The sequence below is a fragment of the Fundulus heteroclitus genome, chromosome 8 (genome assembly GCF_011125445.2).
Source record: "Fundulus heteroclitus isolate FHET01 chromosome 8, MU-UCD_Fhet_4.1, whole genome shotgun sequence".
In the NCBI taxonomy this organism is placed as follows: domain Eukaryota; kingdom Metazoa; phylum Chordata; class Actinopteri; order Cyprinodontiformes; family Fundulidae; genus Fundulus; species Fundulus heteroclitus.
This window is the reverse complement of record NC_046368.1, coordinates 16,777,842-16,802,715: the sequence shown is the minus strand read 5'-3', so window position 1 is coordinate 16,802,715 and position 24,874 is coordinate 16,777,842. Positions and strand designations below refer to the sequence as shown.

Genomic DNA, 24,874 nt, shown 5'->3' with positions numbered 1-24,874 from the left:
GAGAAACACAAACAAGGGGATAGGGTGGCACAGCTGAAGTTGCCTTGTTCTTTTAGAAGTTGCAGTTACTCTTTCTAGTGTAAAAGTCTGGTAACAGAAGCAAATTAAGTGGTCTGCAGTTTAAAAATACCTATAACACTTCTCACCTAGACTATGGATACCATCCTTGGTGTCCACCAGTTGAACAGTAATGTTGCACTGTGTCTGGTCAATAAACTTTGTCCCATCAGCAGCCAGGTGTACAATCACTGCTGTGGCCACCATGGGATGAGAAAAGTGTGCCTAAAAGAAAGCAAAAAAATAGTGTTTCACAAAGAATAAATGGGACTGGAATATTTATTTTTTCATGTCTTTTCTCATAATTGTTTGTCTGAATTTGTAGACCTGAGTGAGTTTCTTTTTTCACATAGCATAGCATAGGTTCTAGGGGTGTGACAATACATTGATCCACGCTGATATCAATTCAATGACTAACGATCCAAATACATCAATGCAAAATGAAAATATCGATTCATATAGTCATTTTTAGGATACACATTTGTTTTGAAATTAGCGCACGAGCGAACAAGTGATATATTATTATTGTTATTATTTTAAAATCGATTAAGGTGGACACGCATAAGTGTGTCACATCCACACACACGCACCCAGAGGATTCAGCCCAAATCACTCGCTCATGAACTGAATATCCAGCCTATAGAGGAAACTGCAGTAAATAGAGGAGAATTCTATTTAAAATAAATGAAATTTAACTTCAAAATTTTAATTTTAAACAATTTAATGCTTAAAATTAATTTTAAAATAGTATCTGTTTTCTTAGGTCCCTTAACACCACATCTGGTTAGCTATATTGTTTTCACAACTACCACAATAACTAAAATGTCTTCTAGAATGAAGGCAACATTGATCTTGGGACATATGTCTCGTGCTTGCCAAATTATTTATTTTCTTCAGTGCTGCTTTTCCAGCCATCTTACAACAATACTATGGTGTTTGCACTTATAGCATTATAATCTTGATCTTGTTTTTAATCTTGTCACAATTGCTCAATATATGGGATGTGTACTGCACCTAAACCATCAGTTTCAGCCACGTTGTGGATAAAAGACCAACAGTACTTTCATCAGTTTAACAACAGCATTATAGAATGCAGATAAAGTAATTTATTTACACCACCTTCACAACAACCTAGGTAATCATTGGCTGCCAGAGGTTTATATTTAACAGCCTGACAGGTACACTTTGCATACCTACGGCAGCCTGAAAAACTCAACTTTTTTCAGTCTGTAGCTGCCATTACATCTAAGCCTGGGTGCAGTTTGGAGGTGTTGGTGCTCCTCCCCAGCTTGGAGCATAATGCAGCGATGGGCCCAAGGTTTTTATCCACCGAGCCTGAGCATGCCATTGCATCTGTTAGTGCAGAGAGAGTGGATTGTTCTTCGCAGCTGCTTGGTGAGATCCCTTTTGTTCAAGGAAGAACTTTGGCGAGAAACAATTCCTGTAGCCGACACGGTGATCAGAGATTTACAGTAAAATCCTTGGTGCACTGCCAGCTCAATGTGGGAATCAGGAGAATTTTGCCTTGGCCATTGCTTTTTCCAATTCTCTGATGAACAAGCCAACCAGGCTTGTGCCAGCCATCCAGAGTGAATACATGACAATTGTTGCTTTTTGTTCCCCCTTGTCCCAGCGAGGACCTTTAATATTTTGCCACTGCAATAACAAACCACTATGACCTTCTTCTATAATTTTTGTGCATACTCAAAACAGTAAAAGGATGTGAGCTATCCCACACTGTAGGAGCCTACTGCATTCCTAATATGTACCAATGGAAATCTCAAAGATTCTGCAAAACGTCATAATGTCATCGTAATCTGGTGTCAAGAGGGAATAGAAATAGCTCGATCAAATCCAGAAAGTCTAGTCCTTTTTTTATCTTACAAATGAATGGTCAAATCAAGGGAACTATTAATATAGGACAACATAAAAAGTATAACAATTAGTAAAGAAAGGAATGTTGGGTATATACCAAAACCACCAAAAGCATTGATTATGCTACTTTTTTTCACCTTGTAAAAAAAGTAGACCTACAGTTCCTAATTGTTTTGTTAAGGTTTTTACCACTCCCAATATATGCTGTGAAAAAATCTATATCTTTTAAAGCAGTCTGTTGGCTGTTTTTGGCTCTTCATTTGAAGGTAAGTACTTCAAATGAAGTTTAATTTATATCAAATTAATTGCAAATTGCAAGTGCCGCGCCAAAGAATGCCAGCTTCCAATTCCACAGAAATGTGCATTTGGTTTGTGGAAGCTACAAAATGCTTCTCATTCCTTTACCGTATCTATTACAAACAAAATGAATTGTAAGAGTTTTTGAAATGGGCATTATATAAACTAAAGATTGACACGTCAGGAGAATTGCTACAACCGAAACCCTGGCTTCCTAAATCCATATTCTGAAACTAAGAAATTCCAAACAATGTTTGAAGATGCCAATAGGACTTTTATTTTTTTATATGATGCGGGTCAATTTTGACAGGAATTAAAACTTGTTCTTCACTGGAACAGGTGGCTTTTACTGTGAAGATTCACCATAATAAATAAAGTCTCCATCTTTATTGCGTATCATAAATGCAGTTTCACATTCTCACTTGAAAACACATTTTATATTTATCTTACCTTCAGCCAGTACGTAGAATATTCCGATGTTAGCCTGTAAGCCTCTTGACAAGGGAACCATGCATACTGGGAGACTCCATCGGATAGATCAAAGACTTTGGATTGACATGTCTGCATAAAAGAGGAATGTTTTTCAGCTGTGGTGATTCCTAAAACTGTCATTTCATCATGCTTTTAAAACCGCTGTGCTATCAGTCAAGCCCAATCAAGCTCCATGTCTCCTGTTATGTTCCTTGTGTTCCCTTAATGATTTCTTGTTTTTTTTTATTTTTTTTTTGTTGCTGCTGTTTTTCATTTTCCTAATTCTTTTGTTTATTTACCCTGCCTGTCCCCTCTTTGCATTTGGGTCCTCCACTTCACTGTTATATAACACACTGTATTGAATTATTAGGCACGTGAGCATTTTAACCATATTAACCTTTTTTACTGCATATTTTCCAACACGAAGATGTATAAACTTCAATCCAAACACAACCTATGTCCAGATGTGTATAATAATTCATCATTTAACTAATCTTGAACAGGTCATAAACTATAAATGATGCTGCTTGAAACTGCTAAAATATTGGTACATGACATTGGTACTACAAAACCATCAAATGTTTTGGTCCAAATAATCCAGAGCTCCACTTAGACTCAGACAACAGAGAGGTGAAGGTGGGGTGCTCGTAGGAACTGTTATTAAAACCGAGTGAGATGGACCTTTTTAGGTTAGAGCTGAACTCGAAAAGGAGCTCCCAAATCTACCAGTTTTTAGATGACACTTTGTTCAACTAGTAGAACAGTAAAAAGCCTGCATCTTTAAAGTAAACCGAGATTTTTCTGCATGACATCGCTCCATGGCATGTATCAAAGTACTCCTCTAAGTGGCTAGCCAGTAAAGACTTTAAAGATAAAGAATGACACGGCCCCCTTCCTCATTTGACCTAAACCCTTTTGAGTAGTTGTGTGTCATTCCTAAATGGAAGATTCACTGTTGAGTAAGAGAAAAAAAAGACTTCTCTACGAACAGTGTCTAGGAGGCTGTAATTGCTGCAGCAAATAAAAGTTGAAGTCAAAAAATCTAGAAACTGACCAACTCTAACATTTTGATTAGTATTTTGTCTTCTTCGAAAATGTCCGTTTATAAAATGTAAATAACCGACTGCAGTGAAATAATTTTTATAGGAGGGATATTGCATCCTTTGCTTTCTCCACTCCTGCCACTGCAGGGAAGCAGGGAGTCTGTGTTGTCACAGTGATTCAATCAGTGGCTGTGCGAAACAAAACTTAAAAGTTTTATAAATTAACTTCTTTGTTTCTTATCCTCAAGTTAATAGATAAAAATAAACAAGTGAGATGAGAAAGTATTTTTTTTTCTTAATCTGCACAATAATAGTTACTCAAAAATGGTGCACATGTAGATATTCCAGTGAGTAATAAAAACAAGCTAAATTATATTTTAAATAAGCAGGTTTTCAAACATTTTGGAGAGCATTGTAATTGTTGAATAATAAATGGTTTCTCAAAAACAAGATTTTTCAGACAAAGATACATACAATTTACTATGCCTACGGTTGGATGTATAATGAACTGAGTGTAATACAAAGTTTCCAGAAAATAATATACAATTGAATTTAAAGTGATATTTCTGAATCATTCTCCATATTTCATAACATTAAAACAATACAACTAAACGACGGCGTGGTTTGAGGAAAAACATAAAATGTCTACGGGCAGAAAAGGGGTCTGTTTTCAGGTAAATGGCAATGTGTGGGTAAGGAAACAGGGGCTTCAACTTGGCAAAGTGGTGCACTGTGTTATAAAACCAACACTGTGGTTTTTGAAATGGTCGTATTCCATTCTGCACAGGGCTTGCACATTAACTTGTACTGATTGCATGTTCCAGGACTTCCCCATAGAGACAGATTCAGTTTTTCCTGTGTACACGACAACGGAGACTGTGATGTTTCTGAACCCTTTCACTCTGGAACCCGTTTTTAAGTCGTGCTGTTGTTAGAGGAAACTCTGGCCATTGTGGTGTACACAAACAATAGAAAAGCAACAAACCTTTTCCGTTTTAACCAAAAAATGTTGTCGTGCACAAGGCCTATTAGTTACTATGTCGACAATTTCTACCACCTTGGCTGTGGATCTCTGCACTTCTTCCGGAGTTACCGTAGGCCTTTTTTCTGCCACTATGAAAAAGTGCTCTATACTTGCCTTGTTGGTTTGAAAAAATATGGTTTCAAAGGTTTGCAATTGTTGCATAGTCTTTCATTTTCAGATCATGGATTGAACGGTACCCTGATGTTCAAACTGGGCTATTATTTTTTTTAACAAACTCCTCTTTAAACATCTCCACAACCCAAACGTTTTGGTGTGTTAATTTGTGAAAGTGTAAAAGTGTACAGGGTGTGAATAATTTTGCAAGGCATTCTTTGTTGAAAGAAACCAGTTCAGAGTCAAAAATTTGGGCCGGACAGGCTAGTTGCATTTAAGTAGCAAATAATAAGGAAAAGTAACTGATATTATTCCACAATAGTTGTGAACCCATATCAAATCCACTGATGCTGTACTCACATTATTTTTGTGGACAGCAATAGCAAAAGAGAAATTCTGGGAACCATTCTATGGATTTGTGGTAACTTATTAGCATTGTGAAGGTGCGATGCTAAACACAGATAGAAATGGGTCAAGTAGAAGAAATGTGGGAAGGTCAGAATTTGGTTGCAGAGGGACAAAGACATATATACAGTAGATTGTAAAAGATTATTGAGCAATGGATAAACAAAGACAAAGAGAAGAAAGGACACACACCAAGGACAGCGTGTTTCGGCTGCTGTACTGAGCTGGTGAAATGAGACACCAGTAACATGAGAGTTTTGCTAGAGAGGCTACTGCAAGATCCTGCCACCGTAGAAAACTGGCCAGACTAGCTATATGTCAGTATATCTGTCCTTTGAATCTGTTGACATGACCTTTCCACTCAGAGCTGAAGTGACAAAAATCTGAAATGTGGTTAAAAACAAAAACACACACACACGCACACCCACAAGATTAGCTGCTATGGATGTCTTTTGTACTCCATGTGGGGACAGGTTTGACACTTTAAATCTGATTCTCACTCCAGTTGCATACGCCAACTAAATATGTGACCAGTTCTATAAGTGTTATTGTTTCAATGTAATGTTTTAGAAAATTTTATTCATGGAGATAACCTTTTTCCAAAGCTAAAACTTCACTGGCAGAGCAGATGGGGAAAAAAAACAACTTTGAGGTGAAGGGACAATTTGTTCATGTAAACGCAGGTGGAAGCAGCGAGACCTTTCTCAGCACCCCTCCTCCTCACATCCTTTCCTGCCCACAGGCAAACATCCCCCTCTTTACAAAGCATCACACCAATGGGAGGTAATTCGCGTGTGACCCGTGGCTCATTACACTTCCTTTCATCCCACCACTCCACCATCCCCCATGTGAGTGCGGAATCACAGTCATTTGAATAAATTTGTCATTGATTGGGTGCCAGTGTTGAAAGTGGGAGGAAGGGCGTTGATGGCAAGACAACTTTTCACCCATCAAGCACCTTCCTTCAAATTTTATTTGTTCATCAATAAACTTTCACACCGAGCGGGGTCAAAGAAGGCAATGGTAAAGCTCACTGTAAGAAACGTTGACGTGTAAATTCTAGATTTTATATGTTGCAATTGGCAACTACTCACATTTATTTACTCACTTCTGAACAAATTATAATTTTAAGAAACAGAGCATTAATGAAATAAGAAAATCCAAACCACAACCAGCCATATTTGGAATTCCAATATCTCCTTGTTATAAGACTATGTGTAACGTGCAACCCTACAGTGCTATTGATTTTAAAGGATTTCATGTATCTGATTTGCAATCACTTTTTATATGTCAGTTGGTATTCAGTTTGTCTGTGAACATATATGAAGATTATCCATCCATCCATCCATTTTCTGACCCGCTTAATCCCTCATGGGGTCGCGGGGGTTGCTGGTGCCTATCTCGTATGTTATAAATCGCAGATGAATACTCTGAAGTGTTAAACATTTTTCTCGTTCAGCTTCTTTCAGAGCACCAATGACTCACGGGTTGCTTCAGTCACAACGTGACCAAATTAAGGTGGTTAGAGGTCGTTTGAGTTGTGAAGCCTGTGTTGCGGTGTACGACCCTGATTCATGCAGTACGCAAATTGCACTGAAGGAGGCACTGTATCCGTTACTCACATAATACACTGCAAATAGGATGAACAGACGTGATTTTGGATAGATAATAAAGTGATTTATGGACTGGATTTTTTTCTAACCTAATCTGGAATTATGTATTTTTCGGAAGTGCTGCATTTTTTATCCAAAAGTCGTATTTAGAGACATTTTTTTGCTTTCTCCATCTGAGTTGACTGACTTCTGGTTAATGGAACTTTAGAATAGGGTAAGGAGAGAGCCTGAAAAGTCTGCCTGATCTTTATTACCTGTTTTTAACTGTAAATGAACAAAATAAACAGTTAAAGCTCTATAAATAGCTTAATTTGAATGTTATTTGATTTCAGGCAACATATGAGTTATATTATCAATACAATAAGGCTACTTTATCTTACTTAATAGATTTGTCTGAAAGATGAGCGCTTTTCCAGCAACATTTAATCAATCAAAACATCACAGTTTTACTTACACTCTTATGAAGAGTAACCCTGTTATTGGTAAAGGTAAGGAAGTCATCTGATATTGCTTTTTTGATGCTCACTATAATTTGTGCAACAAAGAACAGTAAATGCTGCATGATATAGTGGAAAGATAAATAAGTGTTAGAACTCCAAGTAGGCATTATGAAAACTAACTGCTTTATTTTATTTGTTTCCTAAATGTCCTAAATATCACTGTGGCAGCAACCATACATCAGGGCAAAGATCAACTCCAAAAAATAAATGAAGCAAAAACAAAGGATGACTTTAGCTTAAATCTGGCTTTACTATAGTTTCCCTTTTCTTATGAACAGTGACCTTAAGTTATAATGTTTTTCACAGGTCTGCCTAAAAGGTCGATCAAACAGCTGCAGCTGATCCAGAACGCTGCTGCCCGCGTCCTCACTAAGACTTAGAAAGTAGAGAACATCACCCAGGTTCGAAAGTCCTTACACTGGCTCCCTGTATCTCAGAGAATAGACTTTAAAATACTCCTATTAGTCTATAAATCACTGAATGGCTTTGCACCTAAATACATCACAGACTTGTTATCAGTGTATCAACCCTCCAGACCACTCAGGTCTTCTGGCTCCAGCCTACTCTGCATACCTAGAACCAGAACTAAACATGGAGAAGCAGCATTTAGTTCCTATGCTCCTCTTATCTGGAACAAACTTCCAGAAAACTGTAAAAGTGCTGAAAGCCTCAGTTCTTTTAAATCAAGATTAAAAAAAAGCAGTCTTGGACTGTTCTAGTTACACTGTTTTAGTGAAACATCATTAATTCAACTTTGTAGTCAAACTGTTTTTAAGATTTGCTTTTAGTTTTTATATTTACATGTTTTATTTTGTATTAGATTTTATTCCAACTTGCTTTTATTCAGTTTATTTTCCTATATTTTAATCATGTAAAGCACTTTGCATTGTCTTTGTACTGAAATGTGCTATATAAATAAATGTGCCTTGCCTTGCCTTGCCTTGCCTTTCCTTAAGGTGTTACAGATTCGGGGCTATTCCAATAATGCCACGTTTCTAATCATATACTTTAAATTAAGCTTTTGTTTAGAAATATTGTGGCAGCATATATACATGCAAGAAGGAACAAGAACTCTCGAGGATTTACCATATTACAATTACTGTATAACAAAACCATAGGCAAAAAGTAATATAAAGATAACATGGATTCAGTACAGAAGCAAAGAATATATAGCCTCTCCTATTGCCCTATTTAAACCAAGCACAGAAAATGGGCTCTGTGAGGCAATGTCATAAACCTTGGACAGACCCAAAGATGTATTGGAGTTAATCACTATAGTGACATGTACTTTGAAAGGTCAATTACACTCCTACAAAAAAAAATTCAAGGTAACGTTTTAGTACTGGTGGCTATGCTGCGGTCAATGTGTCAATTCCCTATTGACATGATCTTTGGCTGGTCAAGGTTGTAAGTAGACAAACCAGATACTGATCATTCACACCTGTTGTAAAAATATGTCCTGAGTAGAAGGATCAGTTACACTGTTCACATGTTAACAAACACGTAATCACATAACACAGTTATTAACTGGGTAACACACAAGACATCAACAGGTGTGTAATGCTCTTATAACAACATGGATACATCCAGTCACTTTAACTAGATTATTCAGATATCAGCACAGCTAAGAATCAAATCAACTGCATTTTTGTGGATGTCCTTTGGCTACAAACTCTGCATACGCTTAAATGGGTAACTTAAGTGACAGGTTATAATGGACAAAAATGAGACAAATCGAATGATCTATCTAAAATTCTTGAGAAAGTAGTCGCTAATCAAGTATGTGAACATTTACAAAGTAATTACCTATTTGAAGAGTTTCAGTCAGGCTTCAGAGCTCATCATAGCACCGAAACAGCTCTGGTGAAGGTCACTAATGATATTCTCATGACTTAGATAATGGAGTTGTGTCTGTACTTGTCCTGTTAGATCTCAGCACTGCATTTGATACAGTTGATAATGTTATTCTAGAAAGACTTGAAAATGTGTTAGGGATTAAGGGGAAAGCATTAGGCTGGTTTAAATCTTATCTGTCTGACAGATTCCAGTTTGTACATGTTAATAATAAATCTTCTTCAAGCTCTAGGGTCACTTGTGGAGTACCACAGGGTTCAGTCCTTGGGCCAATTCTATTTACTATATATATGCTTCTTATTGGTTAATTTATCAGACAGCATGGGATTAATTTCCACTGTTATGCTGATGACATTCAGCTATATTTATCCATAAATCCTGATGAATCCAATCATATACTTTGTCTACAGGTATGTCTTGATGACATAAAAAATGTCCTGCTTTTAAATTCTGACAAGACAGAAGTTGTAATCTTTGGACCAGAGTCCTCAAAAATAAACGTCTTATTCAATCACTTAATCTGGATGGCATTAAATTGTACTCTGGTAATAAAGTAAAAACCTTTACCAAAACATGTAATTTAAATCCCATATTTAACAGGTTTCCAGGGTTTCCTTTTTTCACCTCTGGAATATTGCCAAAATTAGAAATATTTTGTTCAGCAATGATGCTGAAAAACACATCCATAAAATGCAGTTTGTAGCCTTCAGCTGATCCCAAATGCTGCAGTAACAATTCTGATGAAAATCAGCAATATTTCTCCTATTTTAGCTTCCCTTCATTGGCTTACTGTTAAATCAAGGATATAATTTAAAATGCTCCTTCTCACGTATAAAACCCTTAATAATCAAGCTCCATAATTTATCAGAGCTCTGATTACCCCGTATGTTCCTAACAGAGCATTTCGCTCTCAGACTGCAGGTCTGCTGGTGGTTCCTAGGGTTTCTAAAAGTAGAATGGGAGGCAGATCCTTTAGCTATCAGGCTCCTCTCCTGTGGAACCAACTCCCAGTTTTTGTCCGTAAGGCAGACACCCTGTCTACTTTTAAGACTAGGCTTACAACTTTCCTTTTTGACAAAGCTTATAGTTAGAGTGGCTTAGGTTTCCCTGAGCTATCATTTGAGTTATGCTGATATAGGCGTAGGCTGCTGGAGGACATCAGGGTCTATTTTTTTCACTCTGCAGAGTTCTACTACTGTTCTCCAATTTGCATTGTTTGTTGTTATTTCAGCTTTTAACTTTTTGTTCTCTGTCATTTTTTTTTCTGCATAGTAGGTACACCTGGTCTGGCGTTCTGTTAGCTGTGACATCATCCAGGGAAGACAGATTATCCGTTACTACCATAATGACATAACATAGAAAGGATTCCTGGATCAATGTTTGCTTCTGTGCTTTTGTGTCACTGCTCTGTCTTCTCTAACCCCCAGTCGGTCGGGCAGATGACCGTTCACACTGAGCCTGGTTATGCTGGAGGTTTTCCTCCCTGTTAAAGGGAAGTTTTCATCTCCACTGTCGCTTCATGCTTGCTTATTATGAGGGATTGCTGAAAAGCTATTGACAATGCAGACGACTGTCCCCTGTGAGAGAATTTCTGTTTGAAAGTCAGAAGAGGATTTCAACAAGTTATCCTCTTTAATGAAATTCCATTTTTGGAGTATTCTGGATAGCTATTAAATCTTTTTAGATAAGCTGACATTTGGTCTTTGGCAATGCTGTTAACAGCAGTTTTTAGTTTTTTGTATTGAGAAGCATCCAAGAAACCCTGCTGCTCAAGGAGTCACCTCATGGCAGCAGGTGGTACTCCAATATCTCCAATGACTGACTGAATTCAGACTGCCAGGCTATTGAATCTATAAGTATCCCAAACTAACCCTGAAGATGGTGTGAAAACCATTGATCGAGGGTGAAACTCATATTATTCAAGTTGAAATATTTGTTATAAACTTACTTTTGAAAATGGCTCTTGGATGGTAGTGTTTGCTGCTGTGGAATGGGGTAGATAGCATGTTTGTATAACAAAGCCTGCACTTATCCAAAATCAACTTTAGTTGCTCCATTTAAATGGTAAACATGAAAAAATGCATAAAACATGTGGTGCACAAACATGTAATAATATAATTCTGTTGGACATCTTTCCTGAAGAACCTAGCTGTTTATTTATCATGGAAACACTGAGGTTATAGCTAAATGTTACATCTGTCTGGAAGAAACAATTTCTCACTTGTCTGAAAAAATACACTAAAACAACAAAACAACAATCAAAATTACATTAGAGATGAGGTGAGCATCTGAAAACACACACAAACACACTCCCTCGCACGTAGTTACACACATGGTCCTAATATTTACCAGCTGGGTTGTCAACCGTAGTTATGCAGACACAAACTGGTGTTAGTAAATCACCACTTTAGATAAAAAGAGACCAAAGTGTCTTAAGCCAAGGGGAAACCAAAGGGGATAAAGAGAAACTGAGAGTGCAATTGCCAGATTCACTGCCCTAAAGTTATGTATGCACTGTAAAAAGATTCCCCAACAACATAAAGTGAAACAATAAACTTAAAAAGCAGGAAACACAGAAGGGAGTTGTTCACAAAGGCAGAAAAATTATGTCAATAACACTTCTACTGGTGTAATGTAACTCACCAACAGACTTTCTCTGTTGGGTGTCTACAGTTACCACTAATGCAACCCTGGGACTGCCAGAATTCAAACATTCATACAGCATCTTGCAAACAAAAGTCTTAAACTCTTAGCCTATCATCTTCAAATCTATAACAGGACAGCTAAAGCTTCAAAAATGGGCTAAATGTTTTTGAAACCTTTTAAGGAAATTACAGGGAATTTGCAATACATGTCCTATTTTTCACTACGAAAATGAGGTAAAGTCCCAAAATCTCGAGGCAGAGTTTTGTTTACCTCAAACCATAACTGGTACGGATTTTCCTTAAATATGTAATCTGAAGAATGTCCACAACCAGGATAAAAATATGTTTTTATTGTTGATTCATCAACTCATTTCTGATTTACAAATTGACCTCCGGTATCTTAATTTGGTAATGACACAACTACTAAGGTCAATTAGTAAACTAGTTTCTGGAACAGTAACTAATCTTAGAAATGATTCACTTAATTGATGAGGTAAATGCCAGGAAGTTGCTCAATTTTCCTCTGTTTTTGTTTTGTGTTTTTTATTTTAGCTTTTAGGTCCTGTATGCCATGACACATGTGGGATTTGGGAATTCTGGCAGTGCTTTTGTAATCTGCTAAAATATAGGTCTCTAGATTGTCTAGGGAATACATACAGCGACTGATTTTTAAAATTTGTAATGCTAATAATACTAATGCTCTCACCGACACCTCTGTGATGACAAAGGTGTGGGTGATGACACCTCTGCTATAATCTAAAAAAAATTATTTTGAGTGTCACTACTTACATTTCTTTGAGATAAATCCAAATGCCAGAGCTTTACAAAAATACACACTACATCTTGTTACTTTCAAATATGTTTTCTTGTCCACTTTGCTAGATCTCCTTTCTCTGACGAAGGCACACGTACACATTTAGAGCCTGCACTTGGTAAACAGCGGTGAGCATCTGTGAGGCATTTGTGGCAAGGAGAAAAGAGAAACAGAGGGAAGGAAGTATGAGTTTCCAAGCACCATCCCATGGTTTACTGGAATGCTGGTAAGCGCCTGGTGTGTGAGGTAATGTCCTCGCACCAAGACCCACCCATACCTACAGAAGTTCACTTTCTTGTCGGTCCAAATGAGGGACAACTTCCAAAATCAAATTTAAAAAATGTAATATTAAAGTTGGTGAGTAGGTACAGTTTGTCTGACAATGTCATTAATATCAAATGTGTTTCCTTCTGTGATTAAATTCTTCCTTGGGTCCACACTCTGAATGCTAATAAACAAGAGAAGCAATAATGCAAATAAAAAAAAAATTCAGAGAAAATAACAGACAGGAAATCAGATGGTATACCAACCACGTACAAATATACTGTGCATATATGCAAAAATACAAAAAACTAATTGTGCATAAGTTCTAAATCAGCTGTGTGCAATGAGCAGAGGAAGATGTGCAAAACAAAACTGCATCAAGACTAACAGAAGTGCATTTTCACTGTGCATGATTACAGAGAACTGTCAGCAGGAATGAGTTCTTTAGTCTGGAGGTCCTATTTTTCACACTTCTGTACGTCTGGCCTGAGGGGGGAAGTGTGAAGAGTCAATGTAAAGGGTGGCGGCAGCTGTTCTCCATAGTTCTGTGGACTATGGAGTGATAGATATTCTGCAGACAGGGCATGGGAGTGCTTCTGATCTACTTCATTTTCACCTCTATCTGCATGCATTTGTGGTCCTCTGCAGAGGTGCTGCTGTACCAGTCTTACAGCTGGTCAAGATGCTCCTAACGATACAGCTGTAGACGTTTCTTAGGATCATTGGAGATGTACCAAATTTCCCAAGTCTCCTTAGAGAGTATAGCTACTACTGAGCCTTCTTAATCAGTTGTGTCATATTAAGTGTCTAGGTGAGATCCTTGCTGATGTGGACACCTAGATACTTGAAATCTGTTCAACTTCTTCACCTTGAGCTCTCGGATAAACGTTGACTCATGAGAAATCCTTTTCCACCCCCTAACATCCACTTGCATCTCCTTTGTGTTTTCGGTGTTGAGGGTGAGGTTCTTTTCCCTCACATCAGGACAGCAGATTAGCCACCTACCTCCTGTAGGCGGCTTCATCCCTGCCAGCAAAAAGGCCTATCACTGCAGTGTCATTTCTAAACTTCAAGATGATGTTGTCCTTGTGGGAGACAACACAGGGAGACAAAGCAGGAGAGAATGGGGACTGATCCTTTTCAGGGCATTTGGCACCTGGCCTGCTGAGACTGTCGGCAGAGGGGAGAATGGAAGACTTGCCCCAGTGTGCGTGTGCCTTCTTTCGGCGTTGTGGCTCTCAAAGTGGAAGCAGAAGGTTTTGAGGTCATCCGCCAGACCGTGCCACATTTTCCTGGAGTTATTCGTACAATAAAAGCTGTCCAATTTTACCCTGCACTGTCTCTTTGCTGTTTTGATGGCTCTCCTCAGCACATATATTGTTCTTTTGTACTCTGTCTCATCACCAGATCTGAACTTTTGACAGCGAGCATGTAACATGTGTTGTACCTGATTATTCATCAAGGGTTTTTGTTTGGGGAACTTCCTGACAAGTATGGCGGGTACAAGTTTTCTATACGAGTTGTAATGTACCCTGTTGCATACAGTGCACAGTCTATATATGCTAACAGAGGAGACCTCCAAAGTGGCTGGGATTTTAAACACATCCCATTCTGTCTGAGCAAAACAGTCCTGCAGGATGCTCCCTGTCTCTGGGATCCAGTTACAAAGTGGTGTCTCAATCCGGGACATAATGTGTTTAACAAAACATTGCAAAAATAACTTAATGAATATTGTGTAAATAAAAGCCGAGAAAATATATTTAGCAGGGTTTCCACATCATAAGTTCACAATACTTTAATGTGAAAAAGGAACCAGACTCTTTGTTTTGCAAAATATTTGGTTATTGTCTGAGCCTCCCTCTCTCTCTCTCTCTCTCTCTCTCTCTCTCTCTCTCTCTCTCTCTCTCTGTAAATATATATATATATATATATATATATATATATATATATATATATATATATATATATATATATATATATATATATATATATATATAAACCGAACAGAACTTGCCCAGTTACTGTTTCTTTGCTTATTACCTTGGATTATTTCTGGTAACCACCGAACAATCTATAAGTTTAATTATAACAAGATGAGTGAACGGGTTATTGAATTCAGAATTTGCGTGTACAATATGTTTATTTTAAATTCCAAGTTAGGTAAATTTAACAAATAACTGACATTAAGCATTAGCACACTAGGTCTTAGACCATGTGTTGCTAATGTAGCCTATAATTAAAGTTGCACTGAGAGTTTGCGAGGGCAGCCGCATTAATGAGAGAAATCCCCTGGTTTCTGTTTAATCTTGGAGTTTGAATGCAAATGGAGACTCCCACTATCACAAGTTGCTCAACACACATATGTAAAGGCAACGTCTTTGTACTAATACATAGTGCACACAGTATTTTACTCCTGTCGTTATGCATGATCTAGCTTTTTACCAACCATTTAACTGGAGCGACCCTAAAAACCAAGTCCTAATAACCCATAAACAACCTTTTAAAATTTAGGGGCCATTTTGGTTCCAATAAACTGTTGTACCCCACAAGCATAAAGTACTTTTGACTGATGGACCCAAGAATATGAGAAAATGAGCCCACACACATGCAAACAATTATAAACACAACAAAGTAAATTGGGGAGGCAGATCTCTACTGTAATTCCCCTGAAGAATGCTGCAGAAAGGTAATGGGGAAACATTATGTTCTGCTTCAGAAAGACAGAAGTAGTGCATTTCAGTCCCATATGGACCTACCATATAAACCTGTATGAAAGCAGCACAGTGACTGTGTTTGTGCTTGCACAGATGTTTCTGTATAACTATGTAATTGTGCTAACTTCCGAAAGAATGGAGAGCATGAAGCAGGCTTGAACATTATTTGCCCAGGTTTTCTAATCATTACTGTGTCTTTGTTCTCAACTGAACTTAGACTGTATACTAATATTTTCATGACCCTGACAGGATTCAAATCCTTAATTGTGAGGCTATTTTAATACAGTTACAATTTAGCATTTAAATGTTAATGGAATTACATCTATCTATCTTTCACAAATAAAAAAGCTTGAAATACTTTCTGTCAAGAAAACAGTGGCCAATGAATCTACTCTGTAGACCTGTATGGCAAAGAACACCATTTACTTTTATGTTACTTTTATGTCTTGTTCCCCAGCTGTGAAAAAGCGGAATTTCTAAGTCCACTTTTCTGTTTATCAGCTGGTTTCTCACAGGGTTTCACACATTGGTCCAGTTATCTTAAGTCTTACCCCCTGTGTGCAAACAATGTGGTATGTTAACACATGCAGATGATGCAATTATTTATACTTCTGGTGAAATAAAAAATATTACAGGCAGGTTAACAGATGTTATAGCAAAATCTACATGCTGATTCAATACTTGCTGTTTACAGTTGAAGGCTTCTCTGAAATTCACAGTTCAGAGCTAAACTCTGACAATTTTATCTTTGGAGACATTTCACATATTAAATACTCAGTTTTGGATTTAAGTTTATGTTGCATCTTCAAAACCAAAAGGCCTGTTTCATGGCTAAGCTTACTTTGGTAAATTTAATATTTTTCAGAGATTCGCTTTTTACCTAGATACCGAAAGGCTATGTTTTTAAATGATCCTCTTTCATACTAGTTACCATTTGATAATGTGGCTGAAAACAAAATTTACGACTGTAAAGCCTTTGGAATCCTTATACAAACCAGCACTAAAACGTTTAATTAAGAAATGATTTGGTTTATACCAATCAAACCCATCAAAGTTGAGTAACCTTTATAATATATTGGAATGTTTTCTGAACTTACAGGAGCTCGCATGGCCTTGCTCCTCCTGCTGTGTTTGATTCTTTTTTTTTTTCTTTTTTCTTTTCAAATCAGCTTTAAACAGAACTACAAAGAGGGCTGCTAGAAGAGTCTGTCTGGTACTAAGCCAGCACAATATACCTCAAATATAACGTCATCACCATAGCACCGTATGCAATATGCACACCACAATGAAATACCTTGCCTGCTATTAGTGTTGTTAATGATTTGGTTACCATACTTTCAGGCTCTCGCAATATATTATGCTACACTTGTTCAGTGTTTTAGAAGACAAAGAAGTGGTAAGGTGGTGATTCAGAAACTACAACTAAGATGTTTCAAGGCCAAAAAAGCAGATGGAAATAATTAATTTATTATTTTTCCAGTAGCTGGACAGACTCACTCCCTAGTGATTATAATGTTTGCTATGAACCCTAAGCAAAAAAAAGTTAACACTTTTCAGTTATTTGTGTTTCACAAGCCATTATCCTTATCATAATATTTGCTTATATTGTTGCATATTGCTTGTTTTATGGTGCAGCCCTATTAAAAAAAACAGCCCTATCAAAAAAATCGAAAAACAGGCAATCCACATCAGATCTTCATTGTGGAGAAAGCCTTTTTTAGGATGTCTACACATACAGACAGACAGGCAGACAGGCAGGCAGACAGACAGACAGACAGACAGACAGACAAACAGACAAACAGACAGATAGATATACACAGCGGTGTTGTTACGAATGGTTGGATTGGTGCCTGTAAGCATAGTATCGATATGGACACCCCAACTGAAGTGTTCATCAGATTGACAACCTGGGAGGAAAGTCTGTCTCTGTGGTAGCTGTTTTTTGTAAAAAAAAAAAAAAAAAAGTGCTCTGTAGCACTAACCTGAAGGTAGGTAAAAGTCCAAACAGTTTGCGTCCAGGGTGTATGGGTTCTGCAGAGATGTTAACAGCCTTTTTCCTGACCGTAGAACTGAGGGAAGAGGGAAGGTCCGATATCCGATACCCGGATCGGATATCAGCTCCGATATTGACTAGCTGGGTTGGATATCGGATGATTGATGCCGATCCAACATTCCGATTAAGTCATTTCTTTATTTTATTAATGTCATACACAGCAATACAGTTATGGTGATCTAGTCTCTTCTATTGATAATAGTTTGGCACAGAAAACCCATGAACTGTATAAGTTAAGTGTATCCAGCTATCACAAATTTGTACTGTTTTAATGGAATGCAGAAGTATTTTTAGTAGGTTAGTAGACTTTCACATTAGTTTAGTTTTATGAACTGTTACTACCAGGACTGTTCCACCAAAACTTGGGAAGAATGTGGCACATTAGCCACAAAAACGCTACACAAAAAATGTGCATTTTCTTTCTGTTTGTGCAGATGAGAATATGGACAGTATATCACAAAACATGAACCACAGATCAAAGTAAGTCTTGACAAGATTAAAATGGCAGGGCAAATTACAAAGATTTTAAAGTAGAACTTTCAAACAAAATTTGTTCTTTTTTTTTGTATTGTTCTGTACACATGGGCAACTCTTAGATGCAAGCAAAGATATGATGCTATTTATTTCCCATCAGTTAAGTTCAGATATATATGATAAAAGTTTTAAAAATAAATGCTTTTTCTACTTTTTGCATGTAGATAAGAAGTTCACATGCATCCAAAAATTGTTATTTCAAAATATCACTTTTAATGTTGTGTTGATCCTAGAAAGAGTGGAGCTAAATGTGTAATTTCAGATAATGAACTGATGGATAGCAGAAATAGGCGATATTAGATAACTAGTATTCTAAACTTTTTTGTCACTGGAATTCATGTAAAGATGCTCTACATGACTCTCAGAAAAGAAGATTGTATCTTACATAATTCCAAGACCTCAGTTTAGTCAATGTTAAGACGTGGAGGCAGGAAATGCCTGTGTATTGTTTGTAATTGTGGGAGACAGAGAAAATACAGCTCAACACTGCATGATATAATTGACTCAGAAGTATCTTACTAATGTTTAATTATTGTGTTTTATTTAATTTTATGAACCATTTTTGTGGCTTATTTTGAGATGTATTACCTTGGTCACTCATGTTGTTGTAAATGTTTATGAATAACATTGAAATGTTATGACATTGATAAAGAATGTAAAATAATCTTTGGAAAATATTCATTATAAACTTACCTTAGTAACAGCAGGATACCCAGCAGCCACTTCCCCAGAGCAATATGGCTTTTCTTCATGGGAAACATCAACACGAGAAGCCCACTGGTCTAAGTAACCACTGGGTGTATAGAGGCCACAGTCTCTCACACCCGTTTCCCGCTCAAAGTCTTCACACACCCCATCGCCATCATAGTAGTAGCACATGCTTGGCTCCTCTGCAGTTGAGAAGAATACATGAAATATACATTAAAGTTTTTCTTTTCCAAGCACATACTTCATTGCAGGTTTATTTTGACACATCCCAGATCTTACTACTTTCTAGTCTCTTATCTGTTTTCAAAAGTTTTCAGCAATTGTGATATTAACACTGTAACACTTTTTTGTCTTATCATGTAGGATGGCATTCTTAAACATGTGTTTTTGTGGGTCTAAACATCAAGAATTGAAGGAACCTTTTATGGAACATCATGTCGTGGCAAATCTATGAAGTATGAATTTTGCCTATGTTTGCCTGTTTTATATAGTGCATGTGTGTCGGGATGAAGGTTGTAAAATTTATCGGAGACTGTTTTGTATAGACATTAAAGTTCAAATTTTTTTTTCATCACACTCTTGTTTTTAAGTCAGATTATTTCTAGAAACAACTATGGTCACATTTTTTAGCCCCGATCAGCAGACTTTTGAAGACACATTTTAAGTTTTGGGGCTACATAACGGAAATTAAATTCTGATTACATTACTGGGCAATATACAGTTGATGTATGGTTTTACTTGGATGTCTACATATGAGAAAACCAAATGTATATAGTTATTTTTGGCTAGGATATTTTTTCAGATTTCCAAAATGTACCATGTTAACTTTCTATTGACAGTTTTGCAGATTTTTTTATCCCTTTTCAACTCTAAACCTGGGCTAAAAGGTCTATGATACATTGGCTATGATTGTCCCCAAGTGGTAAAATACATTTTTGCTCAATCAATGAAAATAAGTTAAACTTTCCACCTTTTATAGCCACTTTAACCAGTCAAAATGCCAATCTGAGTTATTCTTCACCAGTGTAGATGGTGTCTCTGCATAACAGAATACAATATGCCTCTGTCAGCCTGCCCCAGGGCAGCTGTAGCTACTTACATAGCTCACCACCGTCAGGGTGTGAATGTGTGTGTGAATGACTAAGACTGTAGTGTAAAGCGCTTTGGAGGTCGTCAAGACTAGTTAAAAAAAGCGCTATACAAGTACAAGCCATTTACCATTTTTACAATTAATTAACACAAATTAAGGTAGAGCAGGATATTTTTCATCATTGATAGAGGAGAATAAAGTAATCCTAGGTTTCTTTTTAGAACAGTTCCCAAACTTACACATAGCTCTGTTGATCCATCCATTCCCTTAGCTATCATCAGTAATGACATTTTAGGATTCTTCCTAAATAAAATGTATTCTATTAAAAATAAAATCATTGGCATCCTCCCAAACATGATCACTTCATCCTCAGTAAGTGAGGCAGCGTTGGAGGTATCTTTAGAACCTAATCGTGTTTGGACTGTTTAGACCCAGTAGAGCTTTCTGAGTTCAATCACAACCAAGTTATTTAGGGAAGTATTCTATTTGATTAATAGGCCCATTTTAGACATGGTTGATCTTTCCTTGGGAAATGGATGTACCACTGACTATTAAAGTAGATGTTATTAAACCTTTACCTGAGAAACCATCTCTTGATCAAGATGAGTTAACAAATTACAGACCTATATCTAATCCTCTTTTCTTATCCACAATTCTTGAGAAAGTAGTTGCTGATCAAGTATGTGAACAGTTACAAAGAAATTACCTATTTGAAGACTTCCAGTCAGGCTTCAGAGCTCATCATAGCACCAAAACAACTCTGGTGAAAGTCACTAATGATATTGTCATGGTCTCAGACAGTGAACTTGCGTCAGTACTTGTCCCATTAGATCTCACTGCTGCATTCAATACAGTTCATCACATTATTCTCCTAGAAATACTTGAACATGCTGTAGGGATCGAGGGAAAAGGCTGGTTTAAATCTTATGTGTCTAACCGATTCCAGTTTGCTCATGCTAATAATAAATTTTCTTCAAACTCCAGGGTCACTTGTGGAGTACCACAGGGATCAGTCCTTGTGCCAATTCTATTTACTATAAATGTATTTCCGATTGGTAAAATTATCAGACAGCATGGGAATAAATTCCACTGTTATGCTGATAACATTCAGCTATATTTATCTATAAATCGTGATGACACCAATCAATTACTATAGGCTACAGGCATGGCTTGATGTCATCAAAACCTGGATGACCTTAAAGTTTCTGCTTTTACATTCTGACAAGACAGAAATTGTCATCTTTGGACCAGAGTCCTTAAAAAAATAAACTTCTTAATCAATGACTTAATCTAGATGCCATCAAATTGGCCTCTGGTAATAAAGTTAAAAACCCCGCTATTATTTTTGACCAGGAAATATCTTTAAATCCCATATTAAACAGGTTCCCAGGGTTTCCTTTTTAACCTGCGGAATATTGCCAAAATTAGAAATATTCTGTCCAGAAGTGATGCTGAAAAACTAGTCCATGTATTTGTTTTTCAAGGCTGAACCATTGTAATTCTTGCTTAAGATAGAAAATAAAAAAACTGAAATATTGGACCCAAAATTAATATAAAGATATCTAGGCAGTACCTGGACAGACTCAATTTTTTATTTTCTGCATTCCTTGATACTCCAAGTACAAAACAAAATGTATTTAAGAGCTAAAAAGTGGATTTTAAAGCCCATTAGTCTCATGTACCATTAAAACATGGAACAGACACACAAAAACGTAATGCCACATCACTTGTGATGTTTCTTTATCAGATAAGACAAAGTGAGAAGAGGTTTGTAAAGGTGGAACTGGATGTATACTTGGGATTTCTACTGTATGTCAAGATCATAAAAAAAGAAGCAAAGGAGAATGTAAGAGAGAGCAGAAGTAAATGAAATCATGACAGACAAACACAAGAGGAGGAGGGAAGAAGCGGTGCAGACAAAGTCAAGAGGTAAAAAAAGATACAACAGTATTTTTTCCAGACATCCCACCCGGAGTTAGGGTCTGGAACTGAAAGGCTGTGTATTGGCGGAGAGGGGAGTGGAGCAGGAAGGTTGCCTGGGCCCCAGTGGTCTCAGCTAAAGCAGCGTCAGCCGGTGGGGTTCCAGTTAGGGGGAAAGGCGGTATTCTGTGCCAAGTTGGCCGGGTCCTCCTCCTTGAAATTCCAGCCATCTCCAGCACGGCCAAAAGCTCAAGTCAGTTCTGTGCTCTGGCAACGGTGAAATGAGGGGCTACTGAGGGGGCATGCAGAGGAGCCTACTGCCACTCACTAAGCAAAAACAGGCAAACAAGTAGGCAAGTAGAGAGCGAGACAAAAGGAAGTTCATACAGTGTCGGATGAAAAGTGTGGGATCAAAGGGTAACGTGTGAGCTGAAGAGAGTGGTAACAAGTTGAGAAAAGTAAAACATATATTGATACTGTATCTGGATTTGAAGAGGGATGCAATAAACAGATAATGGAAGAGCAGGAAGGTGACTGAGTGCATCAGCAGGAAGCAAAGACTTCCAGTAGGAGGGAGAAAAACAGTTACAAGCTTAAAACAGATGAACCCATGTTGCGTTAAACATGGATGGCTCTTAGTTTTGTATGGTATCTAAGCTAAACTACATTTAACTAAATGTAAACTTGGCTAAAAGACTTAAATTCAATCTGAATGCTATCACTTAACTGGTATTAATTTTACAGCTAAGGCTTAAAGGGACACTGTGTAATTAATTTGGCTTTTAATTAGCAAAAATCAAGTATTGCTTTTATAAGTACATCTTCTGGCAAAGTCTAACAACATCACATCAAAAATGAAAGTGTTCTCATACCTTAGAAATTATTGTTTATAATTACATAGGTGTTGGTACACCCACTGGGAGACAGCGTGTTGCATCGCGATTTCTGATTTCAGTAGCCGAAAAAGGACAAACTTGTCAGCCATACACGTTTTCCCTATGTTTCTTTTATATGAGGACGTGCTGTCGGTAGAGGACGAGTATAAAACAAGCATAGACGACTATGCACTGCCCTTTACAGTTTCAATGTGTGTCTGTACCATACATTAATAAATACTCATAAAACTGGAGGACCGGATAGCTGTCAATCTGCATAAAGATGAGACAGGAATTCATAATCAGTTTACTAAACAAAACTATTAACTTACAGTAAGACAGAACAATCACTCAGGCATGTAAAGTCGGTCAGCTCTCAACCTTTTAAAAATAATGGACTCCAGACTTTTTCATATAAGAGGTCAAAGTTATCACTATGACTACCTAGGAAAGAGCTGAAAAATGCAGATGATTTGCACATGCATATGGATTCCCATGATTCATATAACATTTTCATCAACGTTTTTTATTTGTAGGACAAAAACTACAACGGCTAACTTCATGTTGTTAATTTTTTTAGTTTATACTGCAAAACCGCCCATAGTTTTATCGTCTAATAAGCTCAATGTTCAAGATATTGAGCTTTTTTAATGCAAAAATAAATTACTGTCTTAGTGCATGATAGCATTTGACTAAGTTTGTTAATGATATCAGTTATTATCTTCCCCTGCTACAGTGAAAGGTATTCACTTTTTTCCCGCATCATCAATAGCTAATTGTTGCTGAACTGTTACTTCCATGAACAATCAACTTTATCCTTTGTAAAATCACATTTGTTATGAAACAAACTATAAAATATATGAATATACAGTCGTCCTTAATAAATTAGACCATTATTGAAAGTACATTTACTTAATTCATTAAATGAAATACATTATGTAGATTAATTTTACAAAGACAGATGTTTTCAAGTCTCTGTTTTGTTCAATTATGATCAGGTTCTGCTTACAGCAAGTGAAAACACAATGACTGACATTAGAATATTACATTGTTGATACAGAAATGTGGGATTAATGAAAAATATGTTTAATAATTGCTTAAAGGTTGTTATTCTCAAAATGTAGTTTTAATCTGAGAAACGAGCCTCATCAGAAAGCATGTGCTGATTTATTGAATGTAACTGTAATACACTGATTATCTTAATTCCAACTATTAAATAAGGACGTTGCTCAGATGGCCTGAACATAAACCAGTTCTTTACAGCAATAAGGACACATGAACCATCATTTGAAACATTCCTTTTGTTACGTTTAAAAACTATTTAGTCTATAAGACTTACCAACACAGTTAAAAAAGGGTTCTTCCTTGCACTGACTTGAACAACCGTCCCCATTCACAGAGTTCATATCATCGCATTCCTCTCCTTTAGAACTATAAAATAAAATAGAAACTGTGCTTAAAAAGCAACAATTGGTCAACAACATCAAAACAAAGGTAGACTATTTCCTTACATAGGTTTTTATGTTGCGATTAACTGTGTTTAGAAAGTGTTTCAAAATACATGTTTTCTTGCAACTCTTTACCTCTGGATGCGTCCATCTCCACAATAGGGACCCCCAAGTTCATGCACAAGGGGAGGAGAGGGCTCACTCTTACCCCAGCTTGAGATTGTCTGGATCTGGTAGGTGTATGGGACATGCAGTGCCACATCCCTACAGAGAGAGAAAAAAATCACAGATAATTCACATTTCTAATTAATCAAAAACGAATTGTTGTGAAAATATTAATGGACAGCTGATAGGGCTGGAGCTATGTTCGATGGTACATTAATTGTATTTACAGTTTTAGTCAATACACAGAAACATGTATCAGTAAAAACAATCTTGAGCTGATCTGGTCAGATGATATAAAAACTGCATGTACTCACATAGGACCCATCTTTATTTTGCTAGTTAATTAAAGTGTTACATTAAGTTGCAATGTAAGAGTAAGAGCAACACTGAC

The 24,874-nt window shown here is 37.0% G+C and overlaps 1 protein-coding gene across 2 annotated transcripts in view; it reads right to left on the bottom strand.

The window, feature by feature from the left end:
* Positions 1 to 24,874, bottom strand: part of pappaa (pregnancy-associated plasma protein A, pappalysin 1a) — a 137,445-nt gene that overhangs the window by 56,820 nt on the left and 55,751 nt on the right. For both annotated transcript variants that reach the window (XM_012874543.3, XM_012874544.3), the window contains exons 8-12: positions 24,454 to 24,582; positions 24,210 to 24,301; positions 18,971 to 19,167; positions 2,680 to 2,790; positions 147 to 282 (exon numbers count right to left, since the gene is read on the bottom strand). In XM_012874543.3, the coding sequence (XP_012729997.1) occupies positions 147 to 282; positions 2,680 to 2,790; positions 18,971 to 19,167; positions 24,210 to 24,301; positions 24,454 to 24,582 (665 nt within the window). The remainder of the gene's footprint in view (positions 1 to 146; positions 283 to 2,679; positions 2,791 to 18,970; positions 19,168 to 24,209; positions 24,302 to 24,453; positions 24,583 to 24,874) is intronic.